General features: G+C 34.6%; 1 protein-coding gene across 1 annotated transcript in view; it reads left to right on the top strand.

Annotated features, from left to right (window-relative positions):
- BIRC6 (baculoviral IAP repeat containing 6) overlaps positions 1-16,838 on the top strand; it is a 244,499-nt gene that overhangs the window by 41,076 nt on the left and 186,585 nt on the right. The window contains 5 exon segments of the mRNA XM_007450952.1: positions 773-855; positions 5,059-5,281; positions 5,363-5,523; positions 9,884-9,942; positions 14,299-15,693. Of these exon segments, the coding sequence (XP_007451014.1) occupies positions 773-855; positions 5,059-5,281; positions 5,363-5,523; positions 9,884-9,942; positions 14,299-15,693 (1,921 nt within the window).

The following is a 16,838-nucleotide window of genomic DNA, read 5'->3' as shown; positions in this document are numbered from 1 at the left end:
TTCCTTTTGGCCGCACCATGCGGCTTGTGGGATCTTAGTTCCCTGACCAGGGATTGAACCCATGCCCCCTGCATTGGAAGCACGGAGTCTTAACCACTGGACCACCAGGGAAGTCCCTGTATTCCATTTTTGCAAAGATCAAATCATAGGTTTTCTAGAATCTTCTACCTGTATTAGGTGCTGATTATTCTCAGTCTTCTAAAAAATATATTTACACCTGTAGACATACTAAGTGCTAAGTAGAGTAAGTATTCAAAAATATTAATATTAGTTTTTAGAGGTATATTTCAGTTCAGATTTAGATTTTATATATATATAAATGTCATTTTGTCATACATATGTTACTTAAAGAATGTTACCTTAATTACGTTCACTAGTTTGCTTTTCCTTTTTACTTGCCCTTTCCTATGTAGTAGTATAGAATTCAGTTTTTAATAATAAACCTGTTAGACAATTTCCTTTCATATACTTAACTATATTTAAAATACTTTAGTAATACAATTAGAAGATGCTAGATCAGAGATTGAGGATGTGTGTGTCTCCATATTTGATTTAGTGGTCATTTGCTGATGAAACATAATTTTTCAAATAAGGCAGCAAATTTATAAACATTTGGGGATTAAAAGTATATTGTTGAGGCCTAATAGTATAGGCTAGTTTTTTTTTTCCTCAATATGGAATTTTACCTAAAATTATGAACTTATTTAGAAGAGTTTTTATTAAGCAATTTTAATATTGATAAACCCTTTCTGTCTTCTTTATAAATTTGCAGCCTGCCTCATCTGGAGATGATAGAGCCATGTGTTTTACTTGTAGTGTATGTCTCGTCTGTTGGGAACCTACTGATGAACCTTGGTGAGTCTTGATATTTCTGAATGTAATAGGCTAAGTTCTATAAATGTGCTTCTAAATTTTATTTTTCTGATATCTGTATATTAATATTCTTGCCTTTTGTCATCTATATTTTTGCCTCTGTCCTAAGAGAATGAGGTAATGCTGTCTATGCTCTGTCATATCACTTGGCATACAGGATCTCTAATGTGTGACTTTCCAAGATGTGTACATGGGAGAAGTGCCAAAGAATGGAACTAGACTCTGACTGAAAACTAGAAGACTATGATAAAATAAGTTTAAAAAGCATGATTAAATTCAGCAGTTTAGCCTTGTTCTTTTGAGGGCAGGTCATCAATAGGGAATCCACGGAGGAGGGCCTTTATGATTTGCATTTCTAATTTTGAAGTAATTCTAGGGAGTCTGGTGGTTTTGAATTCTAGTGCATGAAAGTTTAGAACTTGGTTAAACAATAGAGATCATGTATTGGAACCTCATTTTTAGAAATAACTACTCTGAGGCCCTATTAATAGAAATAGTGGGACTTTCCTGGTGGCACAGTGGTTAAGAATCTGCCTGCCAGTGCAGGGGACGTGGGTTCAAGCCCTGGTCCGGGAAGATCCCACATGCCGTGGAGCAACGAAGCCCATACTCCACAACTACTGAGCCTGTGCTCTAGAGCCCGTGAGGCACAACTACTGAGCCCACATGCCACAACTACTGAAGCCTCCATGCCTAGAGCACAAGAGAAGCCACCACAGTGAGAAGCCTGTGCAGTGCAACGAAGAGTAGCCCCTGCTCGCCGCAACTAGAGAAAGCCCGCACGCAGCAACGAAGACCCAACGCAGCCAAAAATAAATAAGTAAATAAATAAAATGGTAATAATAGCAAATATTTGTATAATATGGTTTACCAGGTACCATCCTATGCATTTTATATATTTTTAACTCATTTAATTCTCACATTAGCTTTATGAGTTAGGTATTATTATCATCTCCATTTTATAGGAGGGAATTGAGGATATTCTCCAGTTTAATCCATAGTCACTCTATGAGATAAGAATTATTATACCATTTTAAAATAAAAAAAATAAAATTTGGTGAAGAGCATTTGGCTAGTAAGTTATGGAGCCAGGATTTGGTTTTAAGATATACCACTTATTTCGTACTATAATTAGTTCGAGATCTCTGAATGTTAATCAGCTGATGTGAACTTGCTAAAGCGTATTAGAGTGTGCATGTGGATTCCAGGTTGCAGTGGGAAATACTGAAAATATGAAAAATTGAAATTGCATCTGCTGACTGAGAGTTGAGTATGAGCAATTTCCAATTTAGGTTAAGGTTCTGTTTGGAATTTAGTCTTTTCCCCTAGAAACCATGTTTATATATATAGCAACCATTTTAACATGTATATTTTAGTTTCTTAGGCTGATCCTCAGAAAGTTATTTAACCCACACCTGAAAAATTATACCATAACGTTATAGAATGTATCTTTATTCATAAATATTTTTCTGTGGGAAAGTTGATTCAGATTTCCAACTTGGGCTGTTTAAAACCCGTCTTTTCTTGATATGGTCAGGAAGTCAAGGGTTCTACCTTTTCTTTGCCCCGGGATTCAGGATTCCTCAAACTCTTAAGCAGTTGGTAGAGTCTCTGAGGGCCTAGGGCCAGTGCTCCAAATAGATAGAGGGAATGGGATTGATGGGGGCTGGGGAACTGAGCCTGTGTACCTTCTGAATCTGAAAGGAGGAATAGAATGAAGATTTTTCATTTTTAGGGGAAGATGGGACTCTTATTTTGATGGTGGGAGTCGATAGAGCCACTTTGGAGGGAGATTGAACTTTAAAAAAATAAAATAAAATGGGCCCTTTATTATCTAGCAGTTCCACTTCTAATTTACACTAGAGAATTAATTGCTCTTGTATGCAAGGAGGCGCAAAATGGTCATGGTAGTGAAAAACTGGAAAATCTTACATGCCTCTCAGGAGGGGACTAGCTAAGTAAAATATATTCATGTAATTGACTATGATCCAACAGTTAAAGGAATGAACAGTTAGCTCTCTATTAATCACCGGTACCTTTTAGATATGTTATTGTATCATACATATTGATATGTATGTTATATGTATCAAGAAAGTTGTTGTAGGGACTTCCCTGGTGGCGAAGTGGTTAAGAATCCGCCTGCCAATGCAGGGGACACGGGTTCGAGCCCTGGTCCGGGAAGATCCCACATGCCGCGGAGCAGCGAAGCCCGGGCGCCACAACTGCTGAGTCCATGTGCCACAACTACTGAAGCCCACGCACCTGGAGCCCGTGCTCCGCAACAAGAGAAGCCACCGCCGTGAGAAGCTGCGCACCTTAACAAAGAGCAGCCCCCGCTCGCCACAACTGGAGAAAGCCCGCGCACAGCAGCAAAAACCCAACGCAGCCAAAAATTAAATAAATAAATAAATAAATAAATAAATTTATAAAAAGAGCAAAAAAAAAAAAAAAAGAAAGCTGTTGTAGAATGATTCATATAATAATATTGTTTATTTAAAATGAAAAAAACCCATATTTTCTGAATGTACATGTATGTGTATAAACTTATAAAAATATTTTAGAAGTATATTAAATTCGTAATAGTGGTTACCTGGAGGTGGGATAGGAGATTGTTGGGGTTGGATATTATAACCGAAGTGGGTCTTTTGCTGTATTTCGGATAGTCATACGTTGCGTAAATAAAATTTTAATTAAAAAGTTAAAACTCAGGTTAAGAGAGAAAGATGGAAAGAGGAAAAATACCCTAAGGTTTGGCTGTGAAGGAATCCAGTTCAGATATCATGTGCCTGCAGATGCCATGTAAAAGCATTAACGTAAGACACCTTGTGTATTGTAAAGTGTCCAGGTTTTATATATGGTTATAGGTAAGTTGTAGGTGCAGTGTAAAAAGAAATATGTATACCCCATGGAATATTTTACAGAGTATAGCTTTCCTTTCTTTGACATGGAAGTATAAAAATGGGTTTTAAAAAAAGCCTCTTTTTTTTGGTGGCAGCATTCTCACATTTCAAATAATGCCTTGTAATTACAGCTAGTGAAAGTTCAAAGAAATAAAAAAAAAGAACAACCAAAAAGAAATAAAGTAGTCACAAAGTTGGGCAGATAAGTTTTAAGTGTTAAGTTGATCCTGCTTTAAATATTTGAGAAAATTCTTTAAGTCAGTATACCAATCTTGATCTGAGGTCCTAGTATTTTATTCTTATTACACATGTTAGGGTTTTCTAGTAAACTCATTTACCATTTCATTTTGCTTAGTAAGTATTTATGTGAAGGAAATAATGTACAGTCTATAGACATTATCTAAGTTTCTTTAAAGTTATTTGTCTGATGGAGTCTGGTAGTGAATGTGAAGGGTATATCTCTCTGTTTTTAATATATGTTATTTTATCCATACTCTAGAGATCTTTCTGCTTTCAGGTCTTTACTAAAAAAGTTTTTTTGCAGTATGAATGGCATTTATAGAGTTTTATTGTATGCTCTTTGCAGCTGTGGCCACTTATATAGATAGGTGGGTCTGTATCTACGTATGGATTATTTATTTATTTATTTTAAAAACAGCTTTATTGAGATACCTTTGACATGTAAAAATTACATACATTTAAGGTGTACAATCTGGTGTTTTAGTATATATTCATATTGTGAAAAGATCACCATAATCAAGTTAATTAACATATCCATCACCTCTAATAGTTACCAGTTTGTGTGTGTTTGTGTGTTAAGAATATTTAATTCAAGATACATCCTCTTCACAAATTTCAAATATACAGTATGGTAATGTTATCTTTTGTCACCATGCTGTAGAATACATAGAAAATTTTAAACTGAAACAAAGTAGTTATTTATTTAAAGCTGTGGGAAACCAGTGTGAAGAAATATAAGGAGATCAAACAGTTTTATCAGTATATTAATATGATATAAATTTTACTGTATCATTTATCTGTTTCATCTGAGACTGGCTTTATTTGTAATCAGTTAAAGTGAACAATTGCTGTTAAAGTGAGTAGTTAACATGTTAGAGTGATCTCAGTAAAATGAAACAATTTGCTATTTAAGTCTTTAATTAAAGAATACTTTAAGTTCAATTAATTTTTTTTTAAAGAAAAAATATCGTGAAGTTCTCTTTTAGTGTACAGACTTAACAGCTCAGTTGTTCAGTAAACTTTCCCTTCCTTAATTTGTGTAAAGGTCTGAACACGAGAGACATTCCCCAAACTGCCCGTTTGTGAAAGGTGAGCACACACAGAATGTGCCATTGTCAGTCACTCTTGCAACAAGTCCCGCGCAGTTCCCTTGCACGGATGGAACTGACAGAATATCTTGCTTTGGGTCTGGGAGCTGCCCTCACTTTTTAGCTGCTGCAACGAAACGAGGAAAGATCTGTATATGGGATGTTTCCAAACTTATGAAGGTATGTTTTAATTTTGAAGAAACATATTAGTAATTGAGAAAAAATCCGTTGTAAATTTAGGCTTTTCATTTATTTGTTTAGGTGCACTTAAAGTTTGAAATTAATGCATATGATCCGGCAATTGTACAACAGCTTATTCTCTCAGGAGAACCAAGCTCAGCAGTTGAATCTAGGAGACCAACTTTGGCATGGCTGGAAGACTCCTCTAGTTGCTCAGATATACCAAAATTGGAAGGAGATAGGTATGTAAATTTGTTTTGATAATATTTATAGAAGTTAAGTGTTTTCTTTTCCTAAATTGTATATTCTCTTAATTCTAATTAAAGAGGCAGAAAACACTGTTAGTCTCAAGAGATTAAAGACTCAGTGTTTGGTTAGAAATCTGAAAGAATTGATTCTTGAAAGAAATTGTCATTCACGAACAACATAGTCTATAAAATATACTTTATTTTCTGTCTCAGTCTATGCCAATTGGGAATAATCACACCATTGAAAAGTAAAGTCTAAATAATGAAATGAAATCCTTGGATTAGATTTGTAATTTTGCCTTCTTCTAAATCTTTTCATAGAGCAGTTGAATCATTTGGTTCATTTCCCCTTTTTTCATTAGCAGCTAAAATATAGAAGTGGTAATGAATAGTGAAATAACCCATGGCTAGGCAAGGTGATCTAATTATTTAAAACAATAAATGTATCGGTAGTCAGCAGTGAGTTAAGGTACAATAATTAATGCTAAGGAAAGATTCTGGTAGAAGTGTTGTGCTGGATTCTATTCTATTCAGCTTTTCCAGAGATTGATGATTTCTGTGGCTATATTTGACCTATGTGGGGGAAAGAGAGTCAAATTAAAATCCCATCTTACCTACTTGTCTCCAAAGAAGCTCTGCAGTTGTAACTCTGAACTGGGTAGGATTATAGAGCAACATTTGCGATACTCCCAATGTAGGCAGAATGAAGGGGTCCATAAGCCACTCAGCTCGTTTTCAGCAATGGCAGCTACCACTTTTTAAGATTCTGACGGTAGCCATGTGAAATGGAGCCTGTGTAACTGATCAGGTGTCCTGGTTTACTGAGATCTATCATTTCACTTGCAGGGCTTCTTGTGTTACTGATGTGTGATTGGTGTTACACCACAGTGATTTATCATTTTTATTTCACAGTCTGCTTATTTGGTGTCATGCACTTTCATTAAGAAGTAATATAGGGGCTTCCCTGGTGGCACAGTGGTTAAGAGTCCACCTGCCGATGCAGGGGACACGGGTTTGTGCCCTGGTCCGGGAAGATGCCGTGGAGCGGCTGGGCCTGTGAGCCATGGCCGCTGAGCCTGCGTGTCCGGAGCCTGTGCTCCGCAACGGGAGAGGCCACAACAGTGAGAGGCCCGCGTACTGCAAAAAAAAAAAAAAAAAAAAAAGAAGAAGAAGTAATATAAAACTTTACTAATGGAAATGATTTCATTATTTAATGGAGAATTCACAACATATAAAATGGGAAGTTTACCTCTGTCTAGTCCCTCTTGCTAATTAGTATGTGGAAATTGTTAGTAGGTAAATGAATGTGGTCTGAGTTCTGGAACAGACTGAATTACAGCTTCATGGTGCTCTCAGTTATTTTAAGTCCCTGTGAGAGCTTGATAGGAAAGCAGTTGGCCCATTGTTGTCTTGAGTTTGACCATATTTGCCAGTAAGACTGAAAAGTAAGCATGCGTGATCTCTTTGATTTACTTCGAAATTAGTGGAAAATTATTCATAGAAGATAATGAAACTGGTGTGTCCTGAACACTGACTTTAACTAGAACTTTTGACTCAGTTTTGTAATTTGAGGATTAAAAATTGAGTCAAGATGTAGTTTTAAGATCACACACATACACACACCTTGGTAAAATGTACATTTTAGGTAAACACTTGTCCAGTATTTCTTGCGGACAGGTATTATCTGAGCTCGTGTGCTAAGGTTGAGATATAAATTGCTCTGCCTGCTTTTTTAAGAGACTTAAAATCTTTCTAGGGTAGAATGACCCTTTTCTCCCAAGATAGTGTGAAATGAGTCATATACAAAGATTACTGTGTGTTGGGGTGGTAGGAGGAAGCTGAAGAGGTGGAGCTTCAAGCCCTTTCTCTCCCCTTCCTTTCCTCCAGAGGTAGCAGGATTCCTGTTGAATTGGTAGGTGGATATAATGAGCCAGACTACTTCTGTCTCAGTGGCACGAGATATAATATATATAGTATATTTTGTTTTCAAATATGCTGTGCTTCATTAGCTTGAAGAATAATACATTAACTGAAGAAATTAAAGCTTAACCAAGAAGTTTAAAGTAATTAGCAGTATAGCTTGCCTGGCAGTTGTTTTTCTTCTATTTCTACTTAGAAGGCAGCATTTGTCTTTGTTCTGAATTTATTTAAGGAAGAATTTTTATTTGGGACACATTTAATTTTAATGAATTAACATTTTTGTCTGGATGCCTCATTTGTATGTTAATGTCTTTCAAATTTGCAAAAATTTCCTGAGTTTAACTTTGAAATTGCTTATAGTATTGTATATCTTAGTTATATATCAAAACTAAGGTACACCTGTAGTATTAGCATAAGTAATCTTAACTAAGCATTTTAAACTTAACCATATATATTTTTTTGCATGTTTATTACTTTGGAAAATGTTTTATATCATGTAAAAGACTTTAGTAAATCTAGTGTCTATTATATAAGTACATTTGACCCTTGAACAACATGGGTTAACTGCGTGAATCCAATTATGTGTGTATTTTTTTTAATAGTGAATACTGCACAATCTGCGGTTGGTTGAATCTGCAGATGCAGAACCACGGATACGGAAGGGCAATTAGTATAAGTTATACACAGATTTTCCACTTAATGGATGGAGTGCTGGTGCACCTAACCCCTGTGTTGTTCAGTGGTCAACTGTAATGCATGTTTATTGTAGAAATATTAGAAAATATATGGAAGTAAATTGAAGAAAAGTAGAGTCCCCATTATCATCCAGTCATGTTAACTTTAGGTATGTATAGTTTTTTTTAAACCCATGTGATTAAAAAAAAATTTATTGATGCATCATTACCCATCAGAAGATTCACCCTTTAAGTGTACAGTTTAGTGGTTTTACTCATATGATTTTATCACTTAGTAGTATGAGCGTTTTTCTGTCAAGAAATAATGTTTTTTTAAATATTTTATTTTGAAGAATTTCACAATAAAGCTTGTTTTTTTGTGGGCTAATTAAGGCAATTATCTGGCAACCCTTTGTAACATTCTCTGTAACATCAAGACAGCTGAATTCCTTCTTTAAAATATAGTACTACTAGATTTTATCTTTTGTCTCTGTAACTGGGTAATATTTGGCTATTTTTCTTAATGCAAAAGCCCTCAAAACCTATAGTTTCTTCTTGGTTTGGACTTCTTCATTCTGGATAATTCCCAGTCATTCATTTTTCCTCTTAGGATTTATTTTTCCAAATATATTTATTATTTTTTCTGAAACTAGCCAGTTAGTATTTGAATGGCTTGAGGCTAATTAGCAGCTCATCTTTTTCATATTCTTTTTTATTATTTTTAAATTATAGCACAAAATTTGTTTATGGTTAATTATTACCAATTGAAAAAACTGAAACACAGAAATTATGTCAAAAATATCTAAGCAAGTATCTTCCCACCCCAATTTCAGACATTACTTTAAGCATTTCTAAGGGACATTTCCAGGTTACGTTTCATAATAAAATAACAATGCCTAGGTATTTCAGATGGAAGGTGCAATATATTATTTCAAAAAGGGAGAATGACTTTTCTTTCTTGTGAAATGCATCTTTTAATTTTTGTAGTTTAGGTTATCAAAATTTTAGAACTGCTGTAAATGTGCTGATTGTTAGTTTATACACTGCCTAATATTGTGCTAGAGTGGTCTGTAATTATATCTTTTTTCCTGTTTGCTAACAATGGAGACTGAGGATAACATTAGATGCAAAGAGAGAGGTTGGCAATTTCTTGGCCACCTGAGTGAAGAGGAAAAAGAGTCTTGTTGTCTTGACTCCTAAGTTATGAGTTTTAGTAGTTTTCCTGCTTATCAAGGTGGTCTTAACAGCCCCTTCCAAACAAGGAAAAAAAAACAAAAGCAAAACACAAATGAAATGCATATCTGTGTGAAAACACTTACATACACACATATTTATACAGCTATTCTATTTGGTTTTAGGGTAACTTTTCTGAATTCAGTAATAGAATAGTTACTAAAATTTTACTACTGGAAGCTTGTGCTTGATTTTATTAGCTGTTTTTCTCTTTTTTCATTTTATTTACCCAGACTATCCCTAGTCATACCTATTCATTTGTCAAATTCCCATAGATTCTCTTGTAAATTTTTAGAGATTACCACACTCTATTTCAGGCAAACATTTATTTAATGATTTAAGATGATTCATTATTAGCATTGTTAATCAGTTAGGGTCTCAAACTACTTATATATCATGTAAGCTAGTTGTGTGATGCTTGTTTGAGATGCAAAACAATGGTTGTAACATTGTCCTTTTTTCTTTGCTGTCTCATGTTATGTATACTTTTTTTGAAATGGAAATTAATTTTTAATTTATCTTTTAAGTGATGATTTACTGGAGGATTCAGACAGTGAAGAGCACTCCAGATCAGATTCTGTGACAGGTATGTAAAAAATATTAGATAATCTATTTTTTATATCCTTGCATTTATGTAGTTTTTAGGTAAAGCTAAATACCACTTAATTCTGTATTTCTTAGTGCAAACGCTAAATTTTCATTAATACACAAAGAAGTCTCAAATATTATGTATCAGAGATCTTGAATTAGTAGTGTGTTCATAGAGTTTCATACTTAAAATTTAAATAGTACCTATTTGAGCCAAAGGAATTAAAATGAATCTTATTAAATCTTTGTCACATATTTCAGGGACATTAAACTCTTCCCAATGTGTTCAGCTTATTTGTATAGTGTATTGTATTGTTAAGTAAAAGTAACATTTAAATTAATAATTATTAATTAATGATTTCTTATTCTCCCCAAAACACAGGTGAATAGAGAATAAATTTTAAAGTATAAAATCATAGACATTAAGGCATCAAATAAATGCTGCCTTGTTCATTAACTTATGAAATATTAAGGCAAAAGAGTATCCTTCATATTTTAATGTACTTATATTATAGGCAAGGCATCTCAGAATTTGAATCCTAACCCTGTCACTTTTTTTTTTTGGCTGTGTTGGGTCTTCGTTGCTGTGCGTGGGCTTTCTCTAGTTGCGGTGCGTGGGCTTCTCATTGAGGTGGCTTCTCTTGTTGCGGAGCACAGGCTCTAGGCGCGCGGGCTTCAGTAGTTGTGGCTTGTGGGCTCTAGAGCGCAGGCTCAGTAGTTGTGGCGCACAGGCTTAGTTGCTCCGCGCCATGTGGGATCTTCCTGGACCAGGGCACGAACCCGTGTCCCCTGCCTCGGCAGACGGATTCTTAACCACTGCGCCACCAGGGAAGCCCAACTCTGTCACTTATTATAGTCTGATTGCACTTCCTAATATTTAAAATAGTGATATTAACATCTGTTACTTAAAATTTTGGGAATTGATTAAGATAAAAATACGTAAACAGATTACCTGGGAAGTAGCCACTATTTTCAAGAAGTGACTATTATTAAATTCTGGCTATTTTCTAATGTCAAATGTCATGAAATAAGGACATATATGACATTAAATCTCTTTAGGGAAGACTTGGTTTTGTATAGTTCAGTTGTTAAAAGTTATGTGTCTAAAGTTAGTATAGAGTAATAGGTGCTCTCAATTCCAATTTGTTGTAAAATCTTTTTAAAGCCACCAAACAGAATACTGCACTGATTTTTGGGTTAACCCTCATTTGTCTTTTAAGGTAGTTCTTAGCAATGAAAACAATAAAGCAAAATGTAGGAAACGGCCCCAAATAACATACAGATGTGTAATTAGCTCTAGGAAAAATAATTGATTACGTTTAAAAAATTTAGTCTGATGAAGAGTGCTCTTTTTCCACTTTGTTACCCCTTTGCAAAAGAAAGGGCTGCTATTGCATTTTGAAAAATCTGATGAAGAATAATACATTGGTCACGGTTATCTGGAGATCTGGTTAGAGCTTGAACTCTTGCAAAATAAGTCTTTGGTCTTGTCAAGTCACTTAAACTCTCTGGGCTTCAGTTTTTCCTTTGTCAAGTGAAGTATTTGAACTGAATGTTCCTTTTTCTGCTCTTAAATTTTTTGATTCTAGCTATTAGCCTTTCCTTTGTATGCTGTGGCCTAGCTCTTTCCTCTGGGTCTAGGGATCTCAGTAGGTATTTTTGTAATTATAGTACTTACATATTGATCTATTTCCTTATCCCTTTTCTACCTTTATCTTTTTCATCTACACCTGTTTGATCTTTCACACTTCCTTTAGATTCTGTAGTCTTGTTTCCTTCACTTCCCACTTACCATATATTTTTGTTGACTCTTTTTATACCTCATTCAGGGTTGGGAGTGGTGTCGTCATGTAGTATTAAAAGGTAACCATGGTAAGAGAAAAAAATTCTTCCAGTTCAGAATTTTTAATTGCCTCATTTGAGGATTTGTAAGTAGTTCATTGATTTATAGTAAAATATGTATCTTCTAAGCTAATTCTTTTATATTGAGAGACTGTTAGTGAATTTTGGAGGCTTGTGATATTAATGGGAGATGTATTTTATTGCTGAAGTATCTTAAAATAAGTCATAGATGCTATTTCCAAACTTAAATTTACTAACTCCAAGTTCTTCCTGTCAAACTGAATGATATGGTCTGAAAAATTGTAGGATATATTTCTTAATTTCAAAAATGTGAGTGGAGACTAAGAGACTTTTATCTGTTTTTTAGTTGAAGGTTATGACTTTTGTAAGTAGATGATGTCAGAGAGAAAAGTTTGCTCTTTGGTTCATATATCAGAATTAAGGGTACATACCGTCTTGTGTAGAAGGAGAAGAATGTTTGGCAAGAGATTGAAGAACAGTTCAAATTGAAATTTGATGGTTTTAGGAAAATGCCTAATGTAAACCTCTGGAAGTTTGGCTGGCAGAACTGTAGGTTGACTCTATCTAAGTAAGCAGAATAGAGAAGGGTTTCCCAATATGATTATCTGAAGAATATTATACTGCAGGATATTTGTAGGTATGTTCTGTAAAAATTTATCTTGTGGTCCAACAGGTTTGAGAAATTCTGAGACAAGTAAAGATAACAGTTTTCCTTACTGCAATATTTGACAGTGGTCGTGCTTTGTCAATCTTCTGAGGAGAATGTACTGCATACGCTGTTCCCTAGACATCGATTAAATAGTTGGGAAGAAAGAGTAGTAATGCCTCTTGTTATATTTTCATTTTTAATGGATAATCTCATCTCACATGTCTTTTGAATATTGTCTTAAATGTGTGTTAATATATGTAACTTATGGTCAATTTACTTTGTTTTAATATGTACATAATAGCTTTTTCTTGGCAATTTCCTACCATAACTGAAAAAAAAAATCAGTTAAGTAAGTTTCAGTTTAGTCCAGTAGATAGTTAGCATCCTCAAGATTTATTACAGTGTATTGCATGTTATAAAAATCTCACTCAAAATAATGTTTCAGCTTTCAGCCTCATATCTAAATGAGTAAATTCGTAAAGTAAATATATGTAAATATTGCATGGCAATATAAAGGCTGCACGTGAATATAGTCAAATGAGTGGTTAACCAGCTTCATTAGTACAATTAAATTGTTAAGTTTATAACTAAAGTTTTTTCTGCTTTGCTAGAAATGGATTTAGTTTTAGATGATAATAGTGACATTGTGTGAAATGAGAAGTTTATGCTGAGAAAATGGGAAAGTCTAGATAAAGCTGTCCGTGAGCATTTTGAAGATATTGCTTATGAAATCGTTAACAAAAATGGTGTAAACAGAGCTTTCAGTATATCTCAAGTGTTGGATGTTCCATGAATCTCTGTTGCTCATTCCTGTACTTGGGTAACTTTCAAACTTCCATGTAATCACCTTGAGTTATTTTATACTTATTTCCTTACTCTTCTATGCTCTTCTTAATCTAAAATTGTAGAACCAATTCCAGTTTTTTTGGTATTTCCACTAGTTACATAGAGTGACCTTTACATTATTATTGCTAATAATGTTGTTGCCTGATAGTTTGTGCTATTGAGAAAAAAAACAGATTGGTTGAAACTTTGCATTCAGTATCAAGAGATAATACCTGGTTTAGAGGTTGACTGACATCTACTTCAGGGTTTTGTGTTGAGAGAGATGGTATTTTTGCAGCATTGAGACTGAGGAATGACCTTTATACTATTTGTAAGGGGACAGCTTGAAGATCACACGGTAGACAAAAGGTCAGTAAGGGTAATGTAATGTAGTTGACTTGAAATGAACTAAAAATGAGAGGATAATACCGAAGACACTTATATTTCACTTAAAATGACTAATTTTGGGAATTTTTTTTTCTAGTTATTATTTTTTTCTGAGCTGAGGTTAGAATTAAATTGCATGCTATGACAGTCAGCTGATAATTAGCATGGTGGGGTGGGAGAGAGGTGATGAACTGAGATTACAGTAGTGTTTCATGGATATTCTTCAAAGTGCATAAATGACATATGCATAGTATTGAGTGTATTTTTGGTTTAGAGTTGAAGGACAGAAATCTTTTATTTTGATACTAATAATGTCTTCATTGTTTAACCCTTTTTTCCTCCTTTTTTTTTATTTAAAAAAAAAAGGATTTTGCTCACAGATTGCCAGGAGAATGTATTCTGAATTTAAAATGATTTTTGAAACTCTTTAATACCTCTGTGGTTTTTCTGAGTAGATTCATCTCAGGTTTGATTAAATTTCCTTTAAAAGGTCTTAAATTCTTCCACTAGTGTAATTAAAATGCACCAACTGGATGAGTCAAAAAAAAGAAAATTAATGAAAATGTTATACTACAGATTTTGATTGATATTCACAAGGCCATTTGTAATGAATATTGTTCCTTTTCAAAGGGCATGCATCACAGAAGGAAGCCATGGACGTGAGCCTTGATATAACAGCACTCAGCATCCTCCAGCAGCCAGAAAAACTTCAGTGGGAGATTGTTGCAAATGTTCTTGAAGATACTGTTAAGGATCTTGAAGAACTTGGGGCAAATGCTTGCTTAACCAACTCTAAGAGTGAAAAGACAAAGGAAAAGCACCAGGAACAACACAACATTCCCTTTCCATGTTTATTAGCTGGAGGTTTATTAACATATAAATCTCCTGCTACCTCACCCATTAGTAGTAATTCTCACAGGTCACTGGATGGTTTAAGCAGAACTCAGGGTGAAAGTATATCAGAACAAGGGTCAACTGACAATGAATCCTGCACTAATTCGGAATTAAATTTTCCTCTGGTAAGAAGGACTTTACCCATTTTGCTTCTTTATAGCATCAAGGAATCTGATGAGAAAGCAGGAAAAATCTTTTCACAGATGAACAATATAATGAGTAAAAGTTTGCATGATGATGGTTTTACAGTTCCACAGATTATTGAAATGGAGCTGGATAGTCAGGAGCAGTTGTTGTTGCAGGATCCTCCTGTGACTTACATTCAGCAGTTTGCAGATGCAGCAGCCAACCTTACCTCTCCAGATTCTGAGAAGTGGAACTCTGTGTTTCCCAAGCCTGGGACTTTGGTTCAGTGTTTGAGGCTGCCAAAGTTTGCGGAGGAGGAGAATCTTTGTATAGACTCAATAACTCCTTGTGCTGATGGAATTCATTTATTAGTAGGACTGCGGACATGCCCTGTTGAATCCTTGAGTGCAATAAATCAAGTAGAGGCCTTGAATAACTTAAATAAGTTAAACTCTGCACTATGTAATAGACGGAAAGGTGAGCTGGAATCAAATCTTGCTGTAGTGAATGGTGCAAATATTAGTATAATCCAACACGAATCACCAGCAGATGTACAGACTCCTTTGATAATTCAACCTGAGCAGAGGAATGTTAGTGGTGGATATTTAATACTTTATAAAATGAATTATGCCACTCGGATTGTGACTTTAGAAGAGGAGCCAATAAAAATCCAACATATCAAAGATCCCCAGGACACAATTACCTCGCTCATTTTGCTTCCGCCAGATATACTGGATAATCGAGAGGATGACTATGAGGAACCTGCTGAGGAAATGCAGTTAACCTCAAAGAATGGCATTGAGAGAGAGAAAAAGTCTGATATTTCTACTCTTGGACACCTGGTAATAACCACTCAGGGAGGATATGTAAAAATATTAGATCTTTCAAACTTTGAAATTTTGGCCAAAGTGGAACCTCCTAAAAAGGAGGGCACTGAGGAACAAGACACATTTGTTTCTGTCATTTACTGCTCGGGCACAGACAGGCTGTGTGCATGCACCAAAGGTAAGCTGTTGATTGGTTTGGTTCTTCTACAAATCTCGTAAAATCAATGTATATGGCATTCATTTATGTGCATACTTAGCATGAATTTTAGATCCATATAGATGGAGAGAAATTTATTTTTTTTTATAATGAAGTCGTAAATCTTTCTACTGTTTTAACTGTTTTTAAAACTTTTTTCTACTGCCCTAGGTAAGGATTCTAATTTAAATAAGTTAATAAGTCTCTCAGAAAGTATCTTCTCTGCTTTAACCTCAAGAAAATAACCTGCTGTTGTTTCTGTGAGTCCTGACTCTGCATCTGCTCAAATTTGTGGCTTTGGACAAGTTACTTTAAACTCAGTAAACCTTTGTTTCTTTATTTATAAACTAGGACAAGGCAGCCTATTTCCAGGCTTGATAGAATTAAATGAAATAATGTATGTAAAGTTTCTGGCACAAATACATGTCCTTATTTCCTTCTGAAATAAAAGTATTTAGTAAATAATTATTAGTTTTGCCAAATAAAATTTTCTTGTCTTATTTACTCTTAACCTTTTGCTGATAGTGAATCAGTTTCGCAACATTTGAGGCTCCATACAGAGTAACAGATAGTGTTACTAAGGAGTTACTGACAATATCAGGCAAAATGAATAGTCCTATTGATTGTTTAGTAGGAATTTAGGGCCAGGAAATATTTGAAGCCTAAGTAACTATAACCAATGCTTGGCAGAGGAATTGGGTTTGGGAAGAGTTATGCATCTCATTTATGGTTCTGGTAGGAATTAGCCTGAATTTTTCCTCTCTTTAAAAAGATTTTAAGAGTTTGGCTAAGAAGGATAATGGTGGACGTAGTGGTGTGGGTTGCCTTCTTTGAAACACATCTAGTGAAATAACAAGGGGAAAAAAAACCTTCAAATAACATCAAAATCCAACTAGATTATTTTAAAAAATGAGCAGTGTAGAATAATTTTAGAATAATAGAACTTTCAGAAAAGCCATTAAAATACTATGTGGTGTCAAGGATAATTTGAGCTTATTAATCATGTATATGCCAGTTCATTTCTGTGAGAGTTTTACCTCTGTTAATTTGTTTAGTCATCACACCAACTTTATGAGTTATGTACTGTTATTGTCTCCATTTTACAGATAAGGAAACCGAGGGAAAGA

The sequence above is a fragment of the Lipotes vexillifer genome, unplaced genomic scaffold (assembly GCF_000442215.2).
Source record: "Lipotes vexillifer unplaced genomic scaffold, Lipotes_vexillifer_v1.1 scaffold776, whole genome shotgun sequence".
Taxonomy (NCBI): domain Eukaryota; kingdom Metazoa; phylum Chordata; class Mammalia; order Artiodactyla; family Lipotidae; genus Lipotes; species Lipotes vexillifer.
This window is presented reverse-complemented; position numbering and strand designations above follow the sequence as displayed.